The sequence below is a fragment of the Oryzias latipes genome, chromosome 14 (assembly GCF_053564925.1).
Source record: "Oryzias latipes strain Hd-rR chromosome 14, Olatipes_Hd-rR_3.1".
Classification (NCBI taxonomy): Eukaryota; Metazoa; Chordata; class Actinopteri; order Beloniformes; family Adrianichthyidae; genus Oryzias; species Oryzias latipes.
The window spans coordinates 6,808,861-6,832,123 of NC_136250.1; the positions used below are offsets into that span (position 1 = coordinate 6,808,861).

The 23,263-nt window shown below is 39.0% G+C and overlaps 1 protein-coding gene across 2 annotated transcripts in view; it reads left to right on the top strand.

The window, feature by feature from the left end:
- Positions 1–2,560: 2,560 nt before the first annotated feature.
- gabra6b (gamma-aminobutyric acid type A receptor subunit alpha6b) overlaps positions 2,561–23,263 on the top strand; it is a 43,265-nt gene continuing 22,562 nt past the window's right edge. The window contains exons 1-8 of one of the 2 annotated variants that reach the window (XM_023962604.2): positions 2,561–3,119; positions 3,280–3,404; positions 3,787–3,854; positions 4,667–4,887; positions 12,784–12,866; positions 13,231–13,374; positions 13,647–13,799; positions 22,637–22,908. In XM_023962604.2, the coding sequence (XP_023818372.1) occupies positions 3,031–3,119; positions 3,280–3,404; positions 3,787–3,854; positions 4,667–4,887; positions 12,784–12,866; positions 13,231–13,374; positions 13,647–13,799; positions 22,637–22,908 (1,155 nt within the window). In that variant the 5' untranslated portion in view covers positions 2,561–3,030. The remainder of the gene's footprint in view (positions 3,120–3,279; positions 3,405–3,786; positions 3,855–4,666; positions 4,888–12,783; positions 12,867–13,230; positions 13,375–13,646; positions 13,800–22,636; positions 22,909–23,263) is intronic. The other variant, XM_023962605.2, reaches the window with a different exon arrangement.

Consider the following 23,263-nt stretch of genomic DNA (forward strand, 5'->3'; position numbering starts at 1 on the left):
CTTTTTAAGAACATATTTGACAAAGATAAGAATACCACCTAACCAAATGGTTCTGGTTCTAATCTGTGAGCTCACAGAGGGTCAACATGTCTGTGGGATCTGCTGTCACTGCATTCAGCTCTTTGTTACAAACTCTTCACAGGACGTAAAAGTGCATATCATGACACACTTAATTGAATCCTATTTTGTTGAATAATGAACTCATTAACAAACTCCAACTGCGTTTTTTTTTTGTTTTTTTTAACTTCTCATCAAGAGACACTGGATTTTGAAGCATGTTCGCTTATCTTCCAAGTAATTGTACTTCCTAAACTGGCATAATTGAATTTGCTTCCCACCAAAGCGTTGAGATGCATTGTTCTCATGGAACGAAGCATACCTAATTGCAATCCATCAAACTCACTGCGTCTTTATCATCTCCGTATAAAGCGGGAGTCTAACAAATTTGGAAGTGATTATATTTGGTTGAAATTTTGTCTGATAGATATAATTACTTCCTATTATTTAAGATTGTTCAGTTGACATTCGCTTTAATAGGAAATGACAAAAAAAACTATTGATTTTCGAACACTTTGGCGTCATACCGAGGTGTTTCTAACCACTATTAACCTTCATGTTCTACAACAAACATCTGTGTTGTACTGTGGGGTTTAGAGTGGAGCTTTCAGTTAGTAATCCAAGGCTGACGGTTCATTTTGTGTTTGCAAGTCAGTGTTTGTTTTGTTTTTTTTGGTCAATTACAAAACACATTTTTCAAATCAATCTACCAGTCAGCTTCTAAAAGCCAGTGTAACACTTAACCAGCCAGCGGGCTATGATGTGCATTAAAATGACTGCTCTAATAGCAGAGGAAACAATAACGACTAATAGGCTCATATGTACAGCATATATCACATAAGTGAGTGCTGATTTCCCATACAGATCCAGTTCATGACAGTTGTCTCTTCTGAGATTAATGGATCTGTGCACCTACATCATCTTGTGCTAAACTTGTGCTGCTTATAATATGTAAGAAATAGAGATTAGCTGTGCCTGCCTGGCTATATCTCGTGCTACTTATATCAACCATCTGCACAGTTGGATTAAATAACTGTGATAGGTCTGTGCCCTGCAAGTATGTGTTTGTTTGCAACATGCATGTGAGCTGGGAGCTCCACCCAAATTCACTCCAACGAGAAACTGAATCCTTTCCCCTTCGTCCGGGCTCATCCAGAGTCGTGGCCTGTGCCAACAAATCAAATGAGGTCAGAAGCCTCTCATGGTCATTGCACCACAGTTGGTCAGATGACTCGATGGGATCAAGTTGATCATGACACTAGGGTGAGATGACATTGTGTACGAGACAACTGAACTGGGATTGCTTGTGAGATTGCCTCCAATACAGTTCTACTATGGTGCGTCTCCTGCTTTTGCACTCCTACTCTGTAAATGTTCATAGGACCAACAAGGAGTCCAGTTTCCAGATGGCCAGCACATGTTTGTTTCCTTACAGCATTGTCCTCACAAAGATCTCTAATCAAATGCCTTCTGTAGAGACAGGGTTTCTTTGAAGATCTGAACAATCTTTTTTTTTTTTCACAGAAAACAATATTTCCTTTGTTTTCTTTGACTACAAAGCAAAATCCAGTGATGATGATTAGATGCATTTTAACAAAATCTAATCTTCATAAAAAAAAAGACAACTGAAAATGCCATTGATCTCCGAGCTACCTTTCTTCTTTGCATATGTTTTAAATCATATTTTGAGGTCATTATATAACTGTTTTTTTAAGCACAAAGAGACCAGGGTTGAAGAGATTATGTTGCGCAATCAGACTTCACATTAAATGCTGTCAGAAGCAAATCCTATATTTTTTCCCTCTCATGCATGAATTATTGATACTGTGAGTATGATACCACTTATAATGAAAAAGTAATACTACTCTTGAATAAAGCATTTTAGCGCATTGATCACAAGACCTAAAACTACAGACACTTGCTGATGCTGGTCAGAACACTTTAGATATTTTTTTTTCCCTTACAGGATGGAATTTTTATCAAGGTTCAACTCCTGCTGGTTTGCCTGCAGAATTTATGATTAACCTTTTTTTTTTTTTAACAGTGTGGGATCTGTTACAGTAAATACAGTTTCGCCCCTGGATAGCCTTTGCCTTTTGAATCATTTACCTTTTTAAAGATTAATAAGGTTGTTTCAATGATTGGAAAGTTGGGTTTTGCACTTGATTTGCTAAAAATCGCAGTTGAGCACAATCTAAACCACCTCCTGCTCCAGCACACATTTTCTTTTCCCTCCTTTTTGTCTGTTTATGCAGCTAAGAGAAAATGAAAAAAAAGGGCAAAAGTGTTTTGAAAGGCATAACTGACTGACCGGCAGTGTTTTATCCCCCTCTTGCTCTTTGTCTATGGAGTCTGAAGGTACACTAAATGTGCCTTCCACCCACTCCACTCAACCACCGAACCACTATGTGAATCATGCTTTATCTTTAGTACCAATTTTCATTTTTTTGTTTGCCTGTGCCCCGTTGGCTTCACACATGCAAACACACACATGCAGCAACAGCTGAGTGGGAAGTATTTGATGCATTTGCTAGAATTTCCACGGCACGCAGAAGAATCCCTGACTACACTGTCCATTAATGTGATGTATTTGTGCAAGCTCTTGTCGACTTCTCCCTTCCCCTCTGTTTCTATTCTTGCTGTCTTAGACAAATCAGCCCCGTAATCGTTGTTATTCCCATTCCACAGAATCACATGAAGTTGTTCCAATCGCACTTCAAATATTTGTTTTCTAAAAGAAAAAGAAAAAAGAAAAAAAATGTTTATAAAGCCAACATTGAAGCCCCCCTACCCCCTCCCGCCTCCTCTTCACTCTCTTGAAAACTCTTTAGGCTTTTCCAGCTGAGCGATTCAGGCTGAGGCGGGCGCAACCGCACTAGAGTGGAAGTCAAGTCGTGCTGGACTGGCGTGATAACCGGTTGCAACTAAAGGAACACCTGATTTGCACTAAATCATGCGTCTCCATGATGGAATATGTTGATCGCTAAAGTTGACTCTGGATTGTTAGTTTTCGGCTCTTTGCGAGGCATGGCTTTCCTTTTAACTTGCTCATTCCTGTTTTGGTGAGTAACTCTTCTTCTCTGCACGCGCTCGCACTTTACGCACGGCAAAAGCGGCTCGCGCACATAGAACCATTTATGGAAAACTCTGCCTTTCTTTTAACCATTTGTTTTGTTGAAAAAAGAAACAAACAAAACATGTGACTGGTGTTTGTGTGATTAGTTACAGCACGATCAGTGTTTGGGGAAATCAGAACAGTGACACCAGTATCTACTTGGATAACATCACGCGGATCCTGGATAGACTGCTGGATGGGTATGACAACCGTCTCCGACCTGGATTTGGAGGTATATGTTAATAACTGAGTTTTTGAACATACATTTATCCCCACTTTTTTTAAACAACTATATTTGGAATCCTTTCCGACGGAGAAATAGTTTTCCTCTGGTACATGCGCGCGTCTTTTTTCATGTATTCTCTGCGCTGCAACTGAAAGAAAAAGCATTCAAAATAGATAATTTAAAAAATAAAACACACATTCTTCTTTTCCAAAAATCCTCAGCTAACTAAAGTCATTTTTATTTGTTTTTAGTAATCTAGTTACATGATCATTTAGTGCATTATTGCATTAAATGGATTACATCTTTTTTATATATATATTTTTTGAGCACACTGCCTTTCATAATCCATTTTTTGATTATAGAAAATGTACTTATTGCTCTCCTGCAGGGCCTGTCACAGAGGTTAAAACAGACATATTTGTCACCAGCTTTGGACCTGTATCAGATGTGGAGATGGTATGTTGTCCATGCTTTATAACTGGCTTGAGAAATGATGCAATGATGAGGAAAAATAATGTATGATTTCCCAGGAAAGCAGTGCAAACATAGTATTTAACTCATGCTTCTCTTTGCCTTCATTATTCCAACGTTTGGGCAGGATGTCATTAGTACAGCTTAGGACTTTAATCTGGTTGACAATCCTCGACCATGAGAGAGAGAGGAATAAGGATGATGTTGGGATGGGCTGGTTATTCCTGCCATGGGATAGGCTGATTGATGTATGCCTTTTGAGCTCTGCACTGTGAAGGCTTTAGATATTGTTTGACAGCCTGCAAAAACTCTGTTATACTGATTGCAGTTGTGTTGATAAGCATGTAAACAGCCCTTAAAGTCCATCAGTTTGATGAGAAGTCAGAGTTGAAGCATGACAGGCTTTATTTTAAACCGTAAAAAAAAATCAGCTTTAGTTGAATTCACTTATTTCTTTGTCTTTTAGCTGTTGTGTGAATTTATAACATATTCAGGCTTGATGGTGGAATTACTTTATTTTTCTCTTGTGATCAATAAAAGTAGAACTTCTGTGCAGTGAAAGCCATTGTGGAATAGTCGGCAGAGAAACTTGGGGAAAAAAATTACAAACACAAACAAACCCAAAATACCCACAGAACACCTTGTATTGGCCAAACACAACAATGTTCCATCAAAATCATAGCTCAAAAACCCATCTGCTGGTCTCTCCAGGGGTACTAGATGATGAAGGCAGATCAGGAGCAGAGACATCTGATAGATTCAGTAAGTCGACTTTTGACCAAAGCTTCTCTTTGCAGGAATATACCATGGATGTGTTCTTTCGTCAAACATGGATCGATGAACGGCTAAAATTTGATGGTCCAATCGAGATCTTGCGGCTCAACAACCTGATGGTCAGCAAGATCTGGACCCCTGACACCTTTTTCCGGAATGGCAAGAGGTCGATTTCTCACAACATGACCACCCCCAACAAGCTGTTTCGCATTATGCAGAACGGAACAATCCTCTACACCATGAGGTAACACTGCTGGACACACAGGTCCAAACCCAGCCAAGACGAGAATAGAGCACAGACCTGGAAAGCAAATCTGATAAATATCCATCCAAGATTGTGCACAGACGTGAAAAGAAATGCAGAGAACCATTCCAGAAACATAGAAAAATGCCATGTGTTGTTGAAAAAAGGCCTTGAAAAGAATTCAAACCAACTGTACTCCTGCTCTGTTCCAAAATAAGACAATGAGGAAAAAAGAGGAAACACATAAATCATTAATTTTTAATACAAGATTCTATACACTCAAAAAACGTTCACTTTGAATGAACATAAAAAAATTATGGAAAGGATTTCCACATGATTAGATTGCGTTACGTGAACAAAAATGAATCATGTTGGTCCTACTTAATTTATTTAGGTTGGCTCAACTTAATGTAATTAGGTTGGGTCAACTTAATGTATTTAGGTTCAAACTAATAAATTTAAGTTGATTCAATTTAAATAGAGCAGTTGCACCCAACTTTAAATTGATATTGTTGCTCACTCTAAAAAGAAAAAAGTTGATCCAATTTAATTGAATCACTTCAATTGGTCACACCTAAGTAAATTAAGTTTATTTAAGTTGAATTTCTATTTATTTCTTTAATTTTATTTATTCATCTGTAATTGATATGTTGTTCCAAAGTTACAACCAATGGGTCTTTTAATTTTCACATCAAAGACATGAATTACCCAGCAAAGTCCATCACAAGACAGGAGCTCAATTACCGCGAACTCTGTGTTAAGTATTGGAACATTAACAGTTTGCCACACAAGGGGGTTGGTCATCATCCTCTACCAAACTTTAACTCATGGTGCAAAAAAAAATAAACATAACAGGTTAAATCACTAGTTAAAACAGAGTAAAACAGCTAGACAATAAAACCCATGGACAAAAACTCACACTTAGACCCCAATCTGCCCAGATAGACAAAGAAAATGGTATCCCACAATTCCTTGCGATTACTAATGCATCCAATGTAATGGTATCATGTTGGATCAACGTGATTGAAATTAGTAACTTTTAAATGGATTATTTTTATGTACAATCGACATGATTCATTCACGTAAGATTTACAAACATAAAATTTTCTGGTTGAAATGACAAGTTACTTTTTCGTTAACTTAATTGGCTGGTAATTTCCTTTTTTTGAGTGTAGGTGGATCACGTTTTTGAGACTCCCCCCCAAACAAAAACAATTTTTTTTTAAATAACTTATAAATGATATATGTACACCAATATATTTAAGAATATTTAGATTATACAGAATGTTGGTGGGGGTCCAATTTTAAAAAAAAAAGCAGTGATAGAACTTTAAAGAGAAATTTATCATAGGTTTAACACAGCTAAATTAAATCAATATTTACTTTTTTTTAAACAAATAAAAACATCAGTACATAAACTAAATACACTCGCTGTTAAAGATCTGCTCTGATCAACTTTTGATCTATTTTAAGTGTTTACAGTGGTCTTTTCAATTCAATTAAATTCAATTTTATTTGTATAGCCCAAAATCACAACAACAGTCGTCTCGATGGGCTTTGTGTGGATAAATATAGGGTAAACATAAAATAAAAATGATCATGAATACATACAATTCAATAGAAAAATTCTAAACTGAACTAACTAAACTAAACTGGGCATCCCTGCCCTTAGACCCCCCTTCGCGGTAAGAAAAAACTAAAAAAAAAACGGATACCGGAAAAAACAAAGAAACCTCAGGGGTGTCCACATGAAGGAGGGATCCTCCCCCAGGATGGACAGGCGATGCAAGAACTCATAGGCTACGTTCACACTGCAGGGCTTAATGCTCAATTCGGAATTTTTGAAAAAATCCGATTTTTTTGCAAGAACTTTTGTGATCTACAGTGTGACCGTGAAACGACGCAGAGTTGACCCGCATGCGCAGAAGAGTACTCAACAGTGAACGACGTCACTCGTTGTTTGCGGAAATAGCTAACATTAACATGGATGTCAACAACAGTGTTGTCAACAGCGGAGCTCTTTTTTCATTAATAAATTTATTTCACAAAGGAGCCAGCACAATAACAATCTTCTCATTTTTAAGAAGGCATTGGAGCCGGGATCATCTGTACCCACTGTTGTGGAATGGGAATGTGTATGTGTTAGGGCCACGCGCACGCGCGTTTGTGTAAGAGAGAGAAGAGCGCGTGCAGCGGGAGAGAATGGGGGGGGGGGGGGGGGAGTGTGGGCGCGCATTCATGTTGTGTGTTACGGAGGAAGGACAACGGTAATAAAAGAAGGTTTCCCCCAAAATAAATGCTATGGACTCTTTATTAACCCGTTCTGGAGAATCCTGGAGAATCTAAGGATCAGAACAAGGAGGGGGAGGCGGAGGATCCGCCTTGAGCCCCCCGCGCTTCTGACCACGGTCGGAAAGGGGAGAAAGAAAAAAAAAAGTAATCGCGGGAAATGTTCAACACCATGCTCGGCCATTTAGCTGGAAATTTTTTCAAAAACCGCCTGGTTGCGATAAGAGCCCTGGAGTTTGGCCTGAATAGAGCTGTCACCCCAAATAATAATCCAATCGGTGAGCTCGCTTCCCTTCCACTGACTGATCTCAGCAGCCTCGTCCGCCATGGTTGCTGTTTATGTTCTCGTTCCCGCCTATTTCAACGCAGAATGATGACGTCTGTTGCGTATCGATGACGTACGATTCGGATTCAGGTGGCCTGGCCGGTCAGACGGCGGTCGCAATTGAAAAGATCGGATACGTTTCGGATTCAGGATGGCATACCCAAGTGGCCCTGGTCGCATTTGAAAAGATTGGATCTGTGTTGTTAAGACTGTCATGAAAAGATCGGATTTGGGTTGCATAGGGGCAAAAAAATCGGAATTGGGTTGTTTCAGCCTGCAGTGTGAACGTAGCCATAGAGAAGAATTACCTTATCAAACTCTACAACTGCATATTTAAAGTCCAGCAGACGAGCTTCATCCAGATGGTCTTTTAATGATGATTATGCCGTTTTAGCCAGAATCAAAACGTTTTTTTTTTTTTATTTTAAAGAAATATTACATAAATACATTTTTTCAAACAGCGTTTTTTCATCTGCTCCTGATTCACAGCTATGTGGATTAAAAAATACTCAAAAATGCAATTTTGATCTTAATATTCTTTATTTATATCCTCCATCATCAGAAAAATGCCACAAGAAAGTGTTAAAAAAAAAACACCAAAAGCAATTTCATCAAAGTGGGTCTTTAAGCCTATCCTGCAGTCCTTTTCACCCGGTCACCTGGTCCTATTAAATGGTTTTTACTCCACTAAATGAAGCCACTCCGTCGAGGTTTGTTTACATTGCCGAACCAAGTGATTCGGGCCGCGAGGCGGTCTAGCAATGATCTATCGTGAGAACTGGAGGATAGCGACTGTGACTGCACCTGTGCTTGGATTCTTTGAATCATTAGTCTGTCAATTCTCTGGATCAACTTCAGCTATCGTTGCCACCATCTATCGCCCACCTAAACCCAAAAAGGAGTTTATCTCTAACTTTTAAGATTTTTTGACACACCTCTCCCTACTCTCAACAAACATAACACTTCTGGGTAACTTTAATATCCACATGGACAAAACCAACAATTCAACTACCAAAGATGTCATATCCTGTTTGGACAGTTTTGGTATTCATCAACACATCAATTCCCACCCACACCAAAGGACATATTTTGGACCTTGTCTGCTGCTCTGGTGTCTTGCCAAATGCCTGCAAAGTGGATGCCCTTCCTCTCTCTGACCACTCCCTAGTAACCTTCAATGTCAATATTGCATCCACTGGATCACCCCTCCACACACCTGATGAACTTGTCTCACATTATAATGACAATCTTCAAAGCATCCTGGATATCCATGCTCCACCTGGTTTACCCCCTCCCTCAGACAACTAAAAGTTAAAGGACGTGGACTGGAAAGACTGTACAAAAAACTGGTCTCTCCATACACACGGACATGTACATCAGTCACCTCTCCCACTATAAGGACTCCATCTCTAAACCCAATTCAGCATACTACTCCACTTTAATAAACACATGTGAAGGGAATTCTAAGGCCCTCTTTTCTCTCTTTTCCAAAAATCACACAGCCTACGAACCAACTACCAACCCATCTGTACACCTCGGACTTCTATGACACCTTGGCTTCCTTGTTCAGCGCAAAAATAGAGAACATCCATCAGGAACTATTAGTAAATCCTGGCTCTGATCCAGCTCCCTCATTCCTGTTGGACCCACATCACTCATTTTCATAATTTTCTCTACCATCAGTCAACGAAATTGCTGAGCTAATTAAACATTCTAAATCCTCTACCAGTCAACTTGATCCACTTCCTACAGTTCTGGTCAAAGCTACTCCTCCCTCCCTGTCCCCTCTTATCACCAATGTTATTCAGTCTTCGCTCACCACTGGAATTGTTCCCTCTCCTCTCACAAAGGCTGCTGTCACTCCTATTCTCAAAATAAAAAGGGATTAGACCCCTCCCACCTCAACAATTTCCACCCCATTTCTAGTCTTCCATTCATCTCCCAAATCCTTGAAAAAACTGTTGCAGAACAACTTCGCATGCATCTCTCTCAGAATAACCTATATGAACAATTCCAGTCTGGCTTCCGTCCCCTTCACAGCACAGAAAAACGGCTCTCCTCAAAATCTCCAATGATCCCCTCCTTGCTGCTGACTCCGGCCTACTCTCCATCCTCCACCTACCTGATTTGAGCTCAGCCTTCGATACAATCTCTCACACCATCCTCCTAGACCAGGGGTGGGCAATTCCAGGCCTCGAGGGCCGGTGTGTCTGCATGATTTCCAGATAGTCTTGCCCTACTCATGGCTGATTACCTGGTTCAGGTGTGTCCAGCCAATAATCTTGCCCTACTCATGGCTGATTACCTGGTTCAGGTGTGTCCAGCCAATTAGAACATGCCAGAGCAGGGTATGCTGGAAAACATGCAGGAATGCGGCCCTCAGTGCCCACCTCTGTCCTAGACAGACTGTCCGCCATAGGTGTCAGTAGCATACCCCTCAACTGGTTCCACTCTTACCTATCTGGTTGCACCCAATGTATTCAATTAAAAATATTCACTTCCCACACAGCTCCTGTCAACACAGGTGTGCCCCAGGGCAGTGTCCTTGGACCCCTGTTATTTATCATTTACCTTCTCCCTCTTGGTCAGATCCTCCGTAAATACAAGATTCACTTGCATTGTTATGCAGACGACACTAAATGCATTGTTTAGTTTCCTAAAACTAAACAATGATAAAACTAAACTACTCCTGATTGGCACTAAATCCATTTTAAATAAGCGTCCAGAACTTCTCCATTCATTCCCTTTGAAAACTCCTCCATTTCCCCCTCCCCTCATCTTCGACAGCACCCTCTCCTTCACATCATACATCAATAACATCATCCGATCTGCCTATTTTCACCTTCGCAGCATCCGTTGTCTTCGCCCTTTCCTCAGTCCTCATTCCACAGCCGTCCTGGTGCACAGTCTTGTCACTTCCCACCTGGATTACTGCAACTCCTTCTTTTTGGTTTACCACAACAAACTCCACGAAAACTACAACATCTTCAGAATTCAGCTGCCAGAATTATCTGTCAAACACCTTCCATCCAACACTTCACACCTGTTCTGCAGCAGCTCCATTGGCTACCAATCACAGGCCGAATTACATACAAAATACTTCTCCTGACTTTTAAATCCATCCACAACCTTGCTCCCCTTATATCTATCAGATCTTGTTCATGTCGCCACACCCACCCGTATACCCAAAGAATAAACCAAAAAAGTGTTGAAAATCTACCTAACTAAAACAAAACTAAAACGTTGGATTTAAATGCATAACATGTTTAGTTTAGAGTCTAAACTAGGAGTTGGCAACCTTTACCACTCAAAGAGCCATTTGAATCTGTTTCCCAAAGAAATTAATACACAGGGAGCCGCAACAGCCTTTGGAAAACCCGGTGTTTCCAGTGAATGGCATAATTTCACTCGTTTTTAAAGTTTGTGAATAGATATAAATAAATTATTTAATGGGTTCCGATGAGAACTATTTCCCAAGAGGCCACAAAACTAACAAATATGTCATAATTAATCAGCAGTTAATCCACTTCTCCAAAAGATTTTTTGTCAACAAACATTTTTTTTTCTCATCTGGATCAGGATGTTTTTGGGCAAAGCTGCGTGTTTATTCTGGGATGTCTCGCCACATTTGAGACTTTGTTGTTTGCTAATTCCTCATTACATATTGACGATACTGGTAAAGTTGTTAAAAGCAAACAAATCTGCTCAGTTGCCATTAAACGTACTGTTGTCTTCAGGAACTTCAGTTTTCTCAAAATCCTCAATCGTTGTCCCACCTGGGTCGGAACATTGTTGGAATTACACGCCGTGTCGTGGCGGTGACACAGGTCGACAGTCACATAGAACTTTACTTAGAGAATGTCTACATTTAGATGTTTTTTATTTTTTAAACCTAATACTCAGCCCGTTAGTTTTTTGTTTTGTTTATAATTATTTTTAAGAACCTTTCCTGTTTACTGCTTGCCGACCGTAGTCGTCATCACAGAGGGGCAGCTCCAAGGACGGGCAGCTCGCCTGGTTCAGACCTGCTCCTGGTTCAGACCTGCTCCTGGTTCAGACCTGCTCCTGGTTCAGATCTGCTCCTGGTTCAGACCTGCTCCTGGTTCAGACCTGCTCCTGGTTCAGACCTGCTCCTGGTTCAGACCTGCTCCTGGTTCAGACCTGCTCCTGGTTCAGACCTGCTCCTGGTTCAGACCTGCTCCTGGTTCAGATCTGCTCCTGGTTCAGACCTGCTCCTGGTTCAGACCTGCTCCTGGTTCAGACCTGCTCCTGGTTCAGACCTGCTCACAAAAATATTTGTGTATTTGTTAAAGACCCACTCCGATTATTTATTTATTTTAAAAGTGTTCCCAGTGGTCTTTTCATTATGTTTATGACATTTTTAGACAAAATTAAAATATAACCTTCGTCATTTTCTAGGACTTAGTTTCTGCTGCGTGGCAGGACTTCATTAGAAATTCAACTTTGAATTGTGGGTTGGACTGTTGGCGTGGAATGAGCCCGCTTCCAATTTTCATCATCCCATTAATCACACTCTTTCCCACTAATATACAGCCTCTTACAACTCCAACCCAAAATGGCGAGCAATCTTGGTGCTAACCAGTCGTACAGTTTGGAGCCAGATTCCAGCTAAGAGGAGAAAAACAAAGACGAACACGGATCTATTTGTCTACAAGTGGATGAATCAGAATGGAGCGGAGCGGGGAGCTTATGTCCCGTTGATTGAGATTTAATGTTACAGATACAAGCTTTTCTAAATGGCATTTTTCCATCCACTCCTGATTCACAACAATTTAAATAAAGAAACAGTCAGAAATGCAGTTTTAATCTAAATTTTCTTTGTAAATGTTCTCCAAGAGAAAAATGCAATACATTCATGTTAAAAACACCATTTTAATTGGCGTGGGTTTTTGAGAAAATAGATTTTGTCTGTGCTTTTGGTTTTGCCTTAAATTCAAGAAAGGTTTTCAAAATATTCCCTCTGAAAAAAAAACAAAAAAAACAACAGCATATAAAAATAACTAAAGAATAGCCATGTAAATAAATAGTTTTCAGGTGTGGTAAAGTAGGAGTTTAGCTTTGAAGGCCTTAAAGTTGATATATTGTGCTTTATAAAAGAAGAAATAATATGTCAAAACCTTTGAAACATTGACATTTTGTTTGTTTTAAGAAATCCCCCATATGGATCTTTAAAAAGATAAATGCTATCACTTGCAGCCATTACTAAGCTAGAGTCAGTATCTAAAGCTAGCCCTTATATCTCCTCTTCTTCATTCTGTCAGATTAACTATAAATGCAGAGTGTCCTATGCGTCTGATGAACTTCCCGATGGATGGACATGCCTGCCCACTCAAGTTTGGGAGCTGTGAGTGTGTTTTCTCTTAAGCCGCGCTGCGTTGACAGATGGTGTCACTCTCAAGTCATCACTGTGTCACACTTTAACTGACCATCTGACAAGACATCTTCGACGTGTTTTAAAGCTTGAAATCAAGAATGCAGCACTTTGGGGATTTAAAAATACAGTAAACACGCTGCTTCAACAGCATGTTGACTTATTTATTCGAATGTTTGTTTATTTATTTGGTTTCTTATTTATAAAGCTCGGAAACACATAAAAGTTTAACACGTAGAAGCCTCAAGTGGCAAAATGAATTTCTGAATGTCTATCTAAATTAAATCTGTTTGGAAAATGAGGGGCGTCCACAAAGGTCTTGCTTGTTTGTGTTTAGATGCTTACCCAATCAGCGAGATTGTGTACACATGGAAGAAGGGACCTTCGTCGTCTGTTGAAGTTCCACAGGAGTCTTCCAGTTTGTTACAGTATGACCTAATAGGTCAGACTGTATCGAGTGAGAGATTGAAATCAAACACAGGTAATTAGAAATTTACTAAACTTTTTAACAATTTGTTCAATCCATATTGATAATATATTAATATATTAATAATAATAATATATTTTATTTAATAATTATAACTTTAACTGACTTGATGTTTTATAACTTATGCATTTTGTTAAATGTTGCATTTTAATGCAATATACTTTGTGATTAAAGGTTCCGCTTTTTTCCACTTTTGTTTTTCATTTTGTAAAAGGTTAAGATTTTTCCTTTAAGGAAAGTGACATTTTATGTTGCATCTCTTGCAGGTGAATATGCCATCATGACCGTTCACTTTCATCTCCAAAGAAAAATGGGATTTTTCCTGATTCAGACGTACATTCCCTGCATAATGACTGTCATTCTGGCTCAAGTTTCCTTTTGGATTAATAAGGAATCGGTTCCTGCTCGAACTGTTTTCGGTAAGTACTCTTATGAATGTGTAAAACTCATTAAAATTGATTGCTTTCATACTATATTTACTGGTAAACAAAGGGGTTCAAACTGATAAAAAAATGTTTAACATCATTATTTTATCTTGGAAGAAAAATAATTTACAGTATTCAAAAGCAATCTTTGTGCCTTTTGCCAAAAAATTGCAACCAAATGTTCTTTCAGATAATTACGTTATCATTTATGAAGCACTGCAAAACCATTGATGGAGACTCTGTCATTGGAAAAACACAAATCATTCCACCTAATTGGCTCTAAGAAGATTAAATGTTGACTAAAGAAAAATCAAGATTAGAATCAGAGTAAAAATGAAAGCATTTTTGATTCATTTTTTTCATCATGAACAGCTGAAACTGATGTAGAAAGTTTGGTCTCTGATGTACAAATTAACAGTATTGCTCCAGGTTGGGGTAGTTATTTTATTGGTTGTTGTTCTGGGTGAGTTTATTTATTGTTGCATTTGTGTAAGTTAAGACATAAGTCAAAGTGTGTGCAGAGAGCTTCTAACAGCTAAGAAACAGAGGCTTGAAATAGAAATTCAATTCAATTCAGTTTTATTTATATAGTGCTATATTACAACACAGTTGTCTCAACGGGCTTCACTAACTGTACATAACATAAAATCAGTTAGAAAATACAAAAGCTGATTGCTAAACTAAACCACACAGACTAAACCTCACGGATGGGAATCACAAAGATGATTTTTGGGACAAGTTATATGACTGCATCTGGAGAGCAAGGAAACAACAAAAATGCTCATGGCTGCACAAGCAGACAAAATGGTTATTGAATCTTTCTGCTTAAGAATGAGAAAACTACAAGTAGTTCATGTTTGCACTCGTACTTTCCAGAACTATGAAACCTATGGGGTAAGATATCTGTCAATAAAACACGTATGCATAAATACAAAATTGTGGAAAAAAATGCAACAAAAAAAATTAATACAACATTTAGTTTTACGTTTGACATGTGTGTTTAGAGCAGTGTTTTTCAACCAGTGTGCCGTGGGAAATTGGCCTCATTAACTGATCTAAAAACATTTCCCATCTCCAGGATATCAGCTCTTTGTTCTTTCAAACAGCCCATGATAAAACACTGAGTACTTAGGAATATGAAAGATCGTAAAATACTTTTTTTTGTGTTTATTTGATTCTATTAAAGACATTTTGATAAAAATGACGGTACCACGATTTAGCCGCAGCTTCAGCTGTTTTCGGAAAAGTCCCGCCCCTTTAACTGTCTCCACCAATCATTCTTGGAGGCTTAATCACATGTCATCAGTCTGACCAATCAGAAGTGGTTAAAGTCTTCACTTCCTTGTTCCGATTTAGCTCATAAAGTCTCTCAGTTCCAACAAAAATATCAGCTAAAGCTCGTCTTCAGCGGTGTAGCTTTCAGTGGGATCCGGTATCAGACCGTGGAACAAGTGAACAAAACAATGACATCGTCTCAGCGAACAATGGGCCTTTTTTTGTTAAACGTCTTGAAACCACAACGAACACACAACAAACAGTTTTTAAATCTTCTAACTTAACTTTTATTACATCTTTTAGAAAAAAACAGCTGCAACTTCCAGCTTTTTCTGCCACATTTATCACAAAAATGCATGTGAGATTGCGGAGGGACTGTAGATCACTACAGACTATGAGTTTTTCCTTTTTTAATTTTTGGATGCTGGTGTGCCGCGGGATTTTTGTCAAGGTTAAAGTGTGCCGTGGATAAAATTTTTTTCAAAAACACTGGTTTAGAATACGACTCATTCTAGTCCTGAATACGAAATTTCATGTTACCAAATACATCACAGCGTCGGTCACAGGCAATTTGACTCCCGAAACATTGATTCAACTGAGTGAGCATGCGCTTTGGGCCTCATTTATTAAGCTTTGAAGGAATTTAACTTTTTAGAATGTTATTGATCCCTTGGTAGGGAAATTATCTTGATACCATAGCTCAGTTGAACAAAAAAACACAGATTATAACGATGTCCTGCTTCATTTTCTGTTGTTTAGCGAGAATGAACAATGCACCGGACCCGGAAGTGGTGGATAAAAAGAGCAGCAAACATCTCTCTTAGGTTTAGAAAAGGTCCATGGTCATCAAAAAAATAATAAGAGAATGGTGAAATATAATTAGAAAAACCCGAACAGGCAGCGGGATCCCCGCTTCCCTGCTGCCATTGCTCCCCCGTCTGCCCGCCGGCGGGCAGCGACAGGGTAGCTTGGGGAACTCCCTGCTATGCCAGCCAGTTTGTTCCCAGCAGGCGGGTGCGTTCATTCCAGCCCATCGACCTGTCCAGATTGGCCCAACAGTAGCCGGGACAAGCTCCAGCAGCATCAAGACCCTGAAAGGGAAACGATGGGTTAAGAAAATAGGTGAAAAATAACAAAATCAAGAAATGTAACTCGGAGCTAAAGTAGGCTTACTGGTGGCAGACTGTAGTGAAAGTTAAAAAGAAAACAATTTTTTAAAAAAAGACAGAAATGTAGGTTTTCTGATGCTACTCACGTTTTTAATGTATTTATTTCATTTGATATTTTTTCCTGCAGTAACGGTTGACTGCCATTTAGCCTAATTAGCTCAGAGTTAGCTAAGCTGTTTTTGTTTTTGTATGCTATTAGTGTTAACCAATTTTGACAGACATGCACCTTGTTAAATTATTTATTTATTTTATAGCTAATAAGCAGAGTGGCATTTCTGCTACTGCTTTCAGAGCTATTTTTCGCCACTTTTGAGTCTGAACCTATCAGCTGGTGCGTTGTTTAGACAATCAGCTGTTGATGCCTTGCTTTGACGAAATACAGTGAGTTTGCTGTGTTGGTATCTGTTTTATTCAATTTTCAACAGAGCTATGGACCAAAAGTATTCAACAACAGAAAAGTTAAACATTAAACTAAATGTTGTATTCATATTTTTTTGCAAAGTTGTGCAAGAATTATTAATTTTGTGCACAACTTTTTCTTTATAAATAAGTTTTGGTTTTGACGTGTTCCTCTTTAATCCCGAATCCAATACTGGAGTAGGCTTTTGTGATGTGCATTTCAATAAAAGTTATTTGTAATAAAATACGACTTACCAGGCTAAACACTAACACATGATGTACTTGTGTTGCTTTAATATCCACTTTTTAACTTTGATCCTATTGTAACAAAAAAAAGTAGTCAGTTTGTTTTAACATTCCGAGACTTGTTCCTCTTTCATTTGGGTAAAGTTGCACAGATTACATATATATGTGGTCATGCAAGGACTAAGAGGTTGATGCTATTTACTTGGACCTCTTCCGAGCACTCACAGGTTATGCTTGTTCACATCACATTACGCTACATTTGCCACCAAGCGCTAGCCTCGGGAGAAGAGATGTTTAGAGACAGGAAGAAAGGAATAAGAGGAACTGAGGGAGGCGATGCAGGGAAGCAAAATGACAAGAAAATGTGTGAAAGTGCATGCACATTAATATAATTTCTCATTCTGTTTTCATGAATGTGAAAAGAGAGCTAAAACAGGTTATTGTTTAGACCTTTTTGGTTCAGATGTGAGTCATTGGCCCTACAAGCTTGGAGGAACATGTATTCTAAAATCTATTTCATGAGTTTCTAAGATTCGCGATATCTGATTAGGAAAATATAACCTAGATTCTGTGGAGGATGCATGTAAAGAGAAAAGAAAAAAAAGATGTTCTACATTAAGTTATAGTGTTTTGTGTGCTGGCTTGTCAACAGCCCCTGTAAGAGTTGAGTCCCCTGAGCACAGGTCTTACAAGCTTAATTGAGAGTGGCCTAATTTGTATCTTACTTTTTTCCTATAAAAGCACATGCCCCAAGCATTCAATTTCTGTCCTGTCTTTAGACTTCATCCCCCTCTCTCCTACACTCTTTTCCCATTCTCCTGCCTCTCCTTTTTTACTTTGACAGCTGTTTTTTTCCTACATACCTCCCATCTTTTTGCAATCATTCATCTTGTTCTTGTGACTGTGACAGTCAGTGTCAGTTCGCTGTTGGAGGAGGCTGTAAACGTGGCATCTAAATACTTTTAAGTATTGGAGTGCTTTGGAAAAGCTTTTGAGACTTTATTTGGTGCATTAAATCTCTCTGTAGGCTTCAACATTATCAATGCACAGCTACAAAACACTTTTGACAAAGCGTTGTTCAAGGGCCATTTTTCCTAGAATAGATTGACACTTTGCTAATGGAATACATTGGTTTTTTTACTTCAAGAGTAAGATTTTATCATTTAGAAAAGAAATCTAATGCCAAAGTACATTTTGATGCCTTTATTTGGAGAAAAGAACAGAAAAAAATTGTGCAACACAAGCAAAAAAATATATATTTTTAAATGCTATGTGGGTGTAGGATTTACCTCAAAAACCCACTCCAACTAAACTGGTGTTTTTCTGTGTTTTTAATAGTTTTTTTTAGCATTTTCTGCATGATGGAGGATTATATATATTATATATATTAAATGTGTGTTTTTTAGTATTTCTTTTTTCAAATCTTCATGAATCAGAAGCACGTAATAACTCGTAGTTTGAAAAAAAAGTTCTCAGTTGGGTTGCAGCAACTTTTTCAAAACTGATGCTGAGGAATGGAGCCTCCCATCTCCGTTTTGTTGCATCCACTTAAAGATAAATTGATCCATGTTTGTCTTTTCTTCCATAGTCTGAGCTGGCTTCTGGCTCTAAACTGTACAATTGAATAGCTTTAATATTTCTCGACACTTTTGTTGCACTGCTAATGTTAGGTTGTGGTTGTCAGGGGCTGTAAGCTAGAGTAAGCGAGTATAAATAAAGGGATATCAGCAGAGGGTTACTTCCGTGCCAACGGTCTTGTCTGCAACTTTAAAGCAAATTTTGAATGAATTCCTGCCACTCAGCAGAAACTATGTCCTTGAAAACAACACAGTTTTTGCATAATCATATTTAAAAGACCACCGGGAACGCTTTCACAATAGGTAAAAATAGTGTTGGAGTGGGACTTTAAGTTAAAAACATTGTACTGTAGATATTCTAGTGAGCATGTGATTAATTAGTGGATCATTAGATAGTAGCATTAGCAGGAATTTAAGATTTATGCTTTATGAGACATGAGTTCTGAGGTGTGGGTGGGACTACCCCCGCCTTCCCTGTTGCTGAAAGCTCTCTGTTTACATGCTATCTTGCTAGTTTACAGCCCCTCTCAACCACAACCTGAAATTACAGGTGCAACAAAAATGGTGAGTGATATCAGAGCCATCCAGCTTTTCAGTTTTGAGCCAGATGCCAGTTCAGACGAGGTAAACAAAGACGTATATGGATTCATTTGTCTGCAAGTGGATGCAATGGAATTGGGGCAGAACAGGGAGATTGTGGCACACCCATTGTATCTGCAACATCCCAAGTACAATCTTTTTCAATTGTACTTGAAATCTTTTAATCTTGTTTTTGTCTGCTACCGATTCACAATGATTTGAATACTAAAATAAAATAAAAAAAAATCAAAAATGCAATTTTAGGCTTGAATTTCTTCATAGTCTACATCAGTGTTTTTCAACCAGTGTGCCGCGGCACACTAGTGTGCCGTGGGAGATGGTCAAGTGTGCCGTGGGAAATTGCCCTCATTAACTGAAAAACTAAACATTTCCCATCTCCAGGATTTCAGCTCTCTGTTCATCCAAACAGGCCCTGATAAAACACTGAGGAGTTAGGAATATAAAAGATCGTAAAATACTTTTTCTTTGCGTTTATTTTATTTTATTAAAGACATTTTGATAAGAATGACGTACCGCGATTCAGCTGCAACTCCGGCTGTATTTTGGAAAAGTCCCGTCCTTTTAACTGTCTCCACCAATCATTCTTGGGGAGCTTAATCACATGTCATCAGTCTGACCAATCAGAAGTGGTTAAAGTCTTCACTTCCTTGTCCCGATTTAGCTCGTAAAGTCGCTCAGTTCTAACAAAAATACCAGCTAAAGCTCGTCTTTATCGGTGCAGCTTTCCACAGAATCCGATGTCAGACCGTGGAACAAGTGAACAAAACAAGGAAGCTCAGAGACGCGATCTTTGCCGGCCGTTTAATGCACTACATCTCCCATGATGCATTGGGTTGTGAGAGTGACAGCGCTCAAGGAGATCTGTTGTTAAACGTCTTGAAATCAACGAACACACATCAAACTGTTTTTACATCTTCTAACTTAACTTTTATTGCATCTTTTAGAAAAAAACAGCTGCAGTTTCAAGCTTTTTCTGCCACAATTATCTCAAAAATGCATGTGAGATTGTGGAGGGGCTGTAGATCAATACAGACTGAGTTTCTCCGTTTTTTTTGTTTTTTTAAATTTTTGGATCCTGGTGTGCCGCGGGATTTTTTTTAAGGTTAAAGTGTGCCGTGGCTCAGAAAAGGTTGAAAAACACTGGTCTACATATCCTTCATCAGTAAAATGCCACAAGAACATGTTAAAAAAAATTAAAGAAAATTTCTTTTGGAGTGGGTCTTTAAGCATAGGCAAGGTAAGCAGGTTCACTTAATGGTAGGGTATCTTGTTATAAGGGGAAATGAGGGAAGCACCCAGGCACAAAGAGGAGGAGGAGGCAGGAGGTCCCAGGAAACAGGAGCTTTAATAACTAAACTAAACAAACCAAAGTACCACTGCTGAGCAGGACTGAAACACTCGAAAACTTGAAACACTAGAAAGACACTGAAAACGTGGAACATCAAAACGACAAACTATGGACCAGCACAGGAGGAAGGGAAAGACAAGATTTAAATACACACAGCCAAGACGAGACACAGGTGAACACAATCAGGACAGATGGGGAAAAGGAAAAACTCGCAACCAACAGAAAGCAGGAAATTCTACAAAATAAAACAGGGAGTTAACTCAAAGCATCACAGAGCAAAAAACAACTAGAACACAAAAGCAAAGAAACCAAAAACGTGACATATCTATATCAAAATGTGTGAATGGAGAGAGATTGCATGTGGTTGTTGTGCTAGAGCATAAACACTCACCAGGGTTCATCTTCAGCCTGCTGGAGCTCACCACATGGCCTTCAGAAGATGTCCTAGCTTTTAAAGCATGACATGAAAATATATATCATTTTAAAATAAAATAAAATCAATTCAATCTAGCTTGAAGGATGCTTTTGCCTGCCATTATCTTTTTAATTATTGGAAAGAAAAAGAAAATGGAGAAGCAGAAGCAATGCTGGAACCAGCCCCCTAAATAGTCTTTTACATCTAATGAACATCATGAAAAGGGTCTATGCGTTCTCTGATCTATATTCAGCAGTGGAGTTGGTGTTTTAAGCTCCACCTGAGCTGAAGATGAGAAGGAGAATTAGAAGTATCATTTTTACAACCTCTGCGAGCAGTTGTTGATTTTGACTTCCATTTGGTTGCAGCAAATGGAAGGCTGTGATTTCTGCCACTTTAAAATAATGGTTATCTGTGGGGCTGCACCTTTTTGCAGTGTTCTAGAAAAAATCAGGTTGAATTCTAAATGCAGCAACTTCATATGAGCCTTGAGAGGATCCTCAATGTTATGACTCTGGCTACATTTGGGAGTAAACGCCTAACATGAAGAAAAACGTCCCATTGATTATTCGGAACTTCGTAGTAGAGTTATGAATTACTGGGGCGTTACAGTGTTCTGGTTAAAAATACTTAATACTTGTGAATACTTGATTCTGATTGGCTTCTGGGTGTGGATTAAAAAGAGATAATGGACAGTAATAATGCATACGTTCCGGTCACATAGACAAATGTTCTCTATCACTGCGGTGGCTTCTTTGAAACAAATTTTTGCTTCATCTTCTGGACAAAAACAAGTGATGGGAGGTGAACTTTCTCTCTGAACTGATGCTTTATCTAACCTATCATGACGATCAGCATATATATCACTTTCCTTTGCCGCTGCAGTCGAGGTCAGTGCCTGCTCAGATATTACCATGACAACATGCCCCATAAAATAGTCAGCTTTTTTGAAAAAGTGATTCAAACCAGAAGAATTATCAAGAATAAAGTACTAAAAATTGATTGAATGTTTTTCTTTTGTAAATGACCATGGTATAACCGGGATAATGGCCTTCAACGTGTATGATAACTGACACCTTAGATATCATAAATTAATGGACTTCATGGAAGCAGGCTTCCACGTTGTTCGTTAATTTCTGATAATGGACAACTCGTTGGCCCTTATCCCTTAAATATATACACACCAAAAACTAATTTCATTGTGCCTGCTATTGCTGTATCAACAATTTGGTGATAGCTATCATATTTAATGCACTGCAGGGTGCAATGAAGGTTTTATTTTCAAACTTGTGTCATATATAAGGCACACCAAACTATATAGGATGGCCCGTTTGACACGGACGCTCACCTTCATGAAACAGAGTGGTTCTCGGCACAATGTTTCCGGGCGAGTGTCAACTAGCGCAGATCACATGGTTGATGACGTATGAAGTGCCAAATACATTGTTTAGTCGAACCACGGTTCAGATGTCACTTGTGTTTGAACAGTTGGGCGCGTTATTCTCTATAAGTACAAATGAATCCCGAACGTTTCACGACCAGTTCTATTGTTTCCCCTGTATTGGAATCAGTGTCAGTTCATTGCACTTTACCATGGCTCCTGGTAAAAAACGTACTGTGGCTCAGGATCGTTTCAACTCGGTTTCTCCTAATAAGATAATACACTTTGAATACAACTATGTTTTGGATGATCACACTGTTCCACTATTTGGAAATAGCATGGGTGCTTAAGCACAAATACAAGGTACATGTGCATTGAAATGAAAACCCCAGGTTAAATGTGTCATTCTCCCTGCTTCCAGGTATCACAACCGTCCTGACCATGACGACCCTCAGCATCAGCGCCCGCCACTCCCTTCCAAAAGTTTCTTATGCTACAGCAATGGATTGGTTCATAGCCGTTTGCTTTGCCTTTGTCTTCTCTGCTCTTATTGAGTTTGCGGCTGTCAACTACTTCTCCACGCTTCAGGCCAATCGGGAACTGCGGAAAGCAGCAGCCATGAGGGCGGCAGCTCAAGAGGCAGCAGCTGTGGCCGCAGCTGCGGCCACTGGAAACGATGGCGAGGTTTCATCAGTGAGTCTTTCTCCCTGTGTTAACACACGCCATGCAGTAACATCACATGTGATTCCCATAGTTTAAAATGAACAAGCTGAGGATGGTAGGCGGGTCTTATGGTTGCCTTAATAAATACATTTCTACATACATTTTTACTCATTTGTTTGAATGGCAAAATATTTCTAATCTAAAATACTTACTGTGGAACTACTCAAGATGTAAACACGTTTCTAAATATAGCTGGAAGTTATAAATCCCCAATCCATGTAATGCCTTAAAAATAAAAGTATCCAGAGATTACTGCTGTTGTACTTGGACAGGCCGTATAAACTGCTGAGTTGAGGCAAACAGATTGCATGCAGTCACTCATCAC